Source organism: Octopus bimaculoides, chromosome 10 (genome assembly GCF_001194135.2).
Source record: "Octopus bimaculoides isolate UCB-OBI-ISO-001 chromosome 10, ASM119413v2, whole genome shotgun sequence".
Taxonomy (NCBI): domain Eukaryota; kingdom Metazoa; phylum Mollusca; class Cephalopoda; order Octopoda; family Octopodidae; genus Octopus; species Octopus bimaculoides.
The window spans coordinates 49,384,145-49,389,144 of NC_068990.1; the positions used below are offsets into that span (position 1 = coordinate 49,384,145).

At 35.2% G+C, this 5,000-nt stretch overlaps 1 protein-coding gene across 1 annotated transcript in view; it reads left to right on the forward strand.

Annotated features, from left to right (window-relative positions):
* Window positions 1-4,751, forward strand: part of LOC106872016 (uncharacterized) — a 10,032-nt gene extending 5,281 nt beyond the window's left edge. The window contains exon 2 of the mRNA XM_014918831.2: window positions 4,259-4,751. Within this exon, the coding sequence (XP_014774317.2) occupies window positions 4,259-4,726 (468 nt within the window). The 3' untranslated portion in view covers window positions 4,727-4,751. The remainder of the gene's footprint in view (window positions 1-4,258) is intronic.
* The last annotated feature ends 249 nt before the right edge of the window (window positions 4,752-5,000 follow it).

The window sequence follows — 5,000 nt, forward strand, 5'->3', positions numbered from 1 at the left end:
CGATCTTATATAATCCAAGAAAGTTAGGGGTTGTGAATCCAACCCACTAAGGGATAATATCTATCCAATATACTGCCAGAAGGATACCCAATTATTATTACACTAGTGTTTTTACCAAGTGCAATAAATGAATCCCATCTTTGGTCACTAGATGTCTATTTTAATTACTGATATGACATAATATGTCACATGTGTTTGTATATTGTTTTTATTGTCCTCTTAGTTGAAAAATAAACAGGTAAATTGACATAATACAATGTCTGCAAGTTGATGAATACCACATATTCCCCTCCATTTTCTTATTGCTATATATATATATGTATGTGTGGGTATATGTTTGTGTGTCTGTTTGTCCCCCCAGCATCGCTTGACAACCGCTGCTGGTGTGTTTGCATCCCCGTAACTTAGCAGTTCAGCAAAAGAGACCGATAGAATAAGTACTAGGCTTACAAAGAATAAGCTCTGAGGTCAATTTGCTTGACTATAAAGGCAGTGCTCCAGCATGGCCGCAGTCAAATGACTGAAAGAAGTAAAAGAGTAATGACACATGGAATACCAGCGGGACTGCACTTCATTGTTCCTGAAATTGAAATCCTCAACTGTGAATCAATCTTGGAACATCACCTAATTAGCCAAATTACGAGAAAAAATTCTTCAGTGATTGGCATAGTGTCGACTAATTATAAATGTATACACGTGCGAAAATTGTAATTCGCCATGTTACTTTACTACAGTATTTGTTGTTTATCAGTAAGTTGACTTATTTATGTCCCTTTACTAGTTATCTCCCTCTTAAATTTTATTTTTTATTTTTTAATATCCCTAAACTGAACAATTACCCACATTTTTTTTACACCTATTACATTTATTGTACCCCTGAAACAGCCGTAGATGATATCCTTCACCTGAATTCCCCTGAATCTGTATATATTTATTTTATCTACTTATTTACCTCTGAATTTTTAAATTTTGAACTCTCATCTGACATTTCATATAAACATCCAATTCTTTATCGATTCAAACAGTTCCTTTTGGAAACCCTTATCTCGAATTTTTATCTTTTTATTTGTCACTCTTCCATTCATAGGGTAGGAGCAGTCTGATGAGGTCAGCGGAATTTTCAGAATGAAAACGGTATTGTTTTTGTCGTGCCCTGTGATAATTTAGGCTGCAATGATGTGGTCCATCATTTCTTTGACCACAGGGCAAGTTCCATTACTTAGTGTGAGTGCATTTAGATTGCACTGGAAGATGACAGGGTTAGGGTTAGGGTTTTAAGTGAAGTTCATGAGGAGGGAGCACTGGAGAATCTTGGGAGTTGAGAAATTTTGTTGGGAAGTATGTAACCTGATTGAGGTTGGTAACAGTGTCAACTGATCTGTAACAACGTTCTTGAGAAGGTAGGTGACTGAGTAAGTCGTAGTTAAGAGTGTTGACAGCTGCGTTTGTAGGTGCAAGAACACCCCTGTCACAAAGCCAATCTGGTTTTATGTATTCCGTTGTAAGATTTGGGTAAACAGCAGAACACAAGTCATCAGGGCTGGAGACAGTGTAGCCAATAATGGTAGTGTCAATGTATCCATTGTCGGATCTAATTTGTCCATTGCTGATTTTAAGGAGCATTTCTGAAAACTGGGTTGTAGGCTGACCAGTCTGTAGGAGTGATCTCATGTTGATGAGTTGTTTCGATTAGACATGTAACTAAAGGAGGGATTTTTAAAGGCAGGCGTCAAGTTCATCAATGAGTGTCTCTTTAGGTACAATAGGCAGAGTTTGTCAGAAATCTCCTGCAAGAAGTAGAGTCGCACCTCCAAGGATGTTGTTGTTTGATCTAAGGTCTCTCATTGTGATATCAAGTGCTTCTAGGGAACATTTATGGAACATAGTTGTTTCATCCCAAACAATGAGTTTGCACTTTTTCAAAATTGTCACTTTGTCTGAGGAATACATTATGTGGCACAGGTTTACTTGATGTGTTACATTCAAAGGCAATTTGGAGGTAGAGTGTGCTGTTTGTCCGCCATTGAAAAGAGTCAAGGCTATTCCTGAAGAGGTAACAGCAATAGCAAGGTCACCATTATGCCACAACTTCTTAAGAAGAAGATTCAGGAGGAATGTTTTACCAGTTCCACCAGGTGCATCTAAGAAGATCATTCCACCAGTGTGTGTGTAGATGTCTCCAAGGATGAAATTGTATATGTCATCTTGATCAGAATTCAGAAGGGGCTCATTGTCAGCAATGTACTGTTTGAGTTTGTGGATGTTGTAGGATGTTTCTCTGAGAATGAAACAATTGGGACAGGCATTTTCATTTCTGTCTGGAGTGTTGAGAGAATAAGCATCCAATCGTTGACCTCCAATTGCCATAACCAAGTCTTCCAAGAGAAGAAGCCCTCCGTTGTAAATGGCAGTCATAGTGGGAGTATCAACGTTTATGTAGGATACATATGTAAGGGAAACAATCAATTTATGAATGTTACTTCACAAAAAGTTACCTCTCTTGTCCAGTCCACAATAGCCACAATAATGCAGGAATGGAGAGGAGGGTTTTCTAGCCACAGAAGTCCCATTACTCCATAAGTGAAAAGTCTAAACAGTGTAGTGCAATCTGTGGAACATAAGTGATGTATGTGCCAAGCATGAATGAAATTGGATGAAAGACATTGATTTTAAGTAAATAGCCTGTTATACACACACACACACACACATCTTCCATCTTATAGATATATACTATAACCTCAATCCAACCAAAACTTTGTGAGTGGATTTCGTACATGGAAACTGTCATATATATGTGTATATTTGTGTATGTGTCTGTGTTTGTATCCCCACCATCACTTGACAACCAATGTTACTGTGTTTATGTCCCTGTAACTTAGCGGTTCGGCAAAAGACATCAATAGAAGTACTAGGCTTGCAAAGAATAAATCCTGGGGTTGATTAATTCAACTAAAGGCAGTGCTCCAGCATGGCAGCAGTCACATGACTGAAACAAGTAAAACAATAAAACACTATGCCATTTTAATACCGAGCAATGCCGAGTATCACTGCTAGTTAGTCATAACAAAACAGATGTAACTAATTGATGAAGGTGTTTTAAAAAAAGTTCTTCCTGCTAAAAGTAGAGAGGCCTTCCTTTAGTGATTATGTGAAAAGTGAATGGAAATTTCAGAATATATGGAGACTGTAGAGTAAATGAAAATGAAAGAAGTAAAATTGCACCTCAGATTCTTATCCAACTCCAAATACTTAATTAACTTATTCTCTTTTGGGTTATGAATTATTTTGCTAAATGTGTTCTGAACCAAGAGCAGTTATACTGATAAATATACCAAAGAGTCTTTTAGGTGGACTTATCCATACAAGGTGTTACATTTCAGAGATCAATTGAGTACCTTGGCAAAGACAATCATAATGTTGTTTTATGTCAAGATGAGATGTGTATTGGTGCTACAACTGTTGCAAGTCTACATATCAAAGTAAATGAGATCAGAAAAAAAGTTGGAATTATCTGGCATTGAATTGCATTTTTGAAGGATATTGATTGTCAAAGGATGGTATATCACCCTAACATTGTTTCATTGCAAGAATTAGAGATTTAAATTCACCAAAGTATAAACAGAAATTGGAATTTTATATTAGACTCATTCATTTTTATTCACCAGAATTGTTCTTAGTAACAATTAGGGTCTACTAAAAGGAAAAGTTCCTGGTTTTAAGGATATCTTGAAAGGCCTGGCTGGAGACCCAAACTTTCAAGTTCTTTTACAGGGCTTAAAAAAAACTGAAAGACCACTGCAATAAGTGTATGAATCTGAGAGGGGAATATGTTGGATAAAATCATAATTAACTGATTTTCCTGTATTTTCTTTTACCCAAAACCAGGCACTTTTCAGCACCCCCTCATATAAAATGAACCTAAAAAATGACACCATTTTATGAAATGTCTTAGATGAATGCATGAGATATTATTCCATAATAATATCTCATACATTGGTTGGAATTTATTAATAATGTTGGTTTGGTTGAAAAGACAAATATAAAAAAAAATCTTTTCAACAGCATATTTTTTTTAAAACTTGTCTTTTAAGCATGGATGCACTGAGCTGTGACATTGATTTAGGACCCAATGCTAATCAATGTGTGCTATGGTTGTATATGTAGAGCATTGTAGAGTGTCAGCAACAACTTGACTATGAATATTTCTAACTTCCTCATACATTTCTTTGCTTTGTATGTTTATTCATTTATACTATAGGTAACTGTTGAGGAATCAGCAGAAATTACTTCTCAGTTGGATGAAAAATCAAGACACTTCAATTTATTATCATCTCGACTTGAGGAACAATCTAATTTAATTAGGATTTTGAAAGAACAAATCCATAATACAGAAACTAAAATAGCAAATTATGAAGAAAATAACAAGAATCTTGATACTTACCGAAATTTTGCTCTTTCTGAATTAAAAGAGCAAATGAAACATTATAAGACATTGAAAGACCGTTATTACACATTACAAAACAACTTCCTGGAAATAAAGGCAATCACAGAGCAATATAAAAGCAAAAATAAGTTACTAGCTGATGAAATAAAAACTCTGGAACTTTCAAATGAAAAATTATTTGGAACAGCCAGAAGTGAAATTCTTGACCAGGTGGAGAGTTTAAAGAAAACTGACAGTAATTTTAAAGAACAATGTAAACTGATTGAAGAAAAAATTGCGTAAGTGATTAATAAAAGAGAAACTTCTTCATCATCGTCATCATTGCTGTTATCATCGTCATCGTTATTGTTATTTAATATCCATGTTCATGCTGGTATGGCTTGTTTTTATTGAATTATTTTATTGAGATAGAGTGGTTGAATGGATAAAGTTTTAAGCCACTGCTTTGAAGGTCACATTAGACCCATCTAATCCACTATAACAAGAACTCTATGTGTTAAAAAAACATTTTTTAAGACATGTCATAACTAATGTCTCCATACCCAAATTCTTTAGA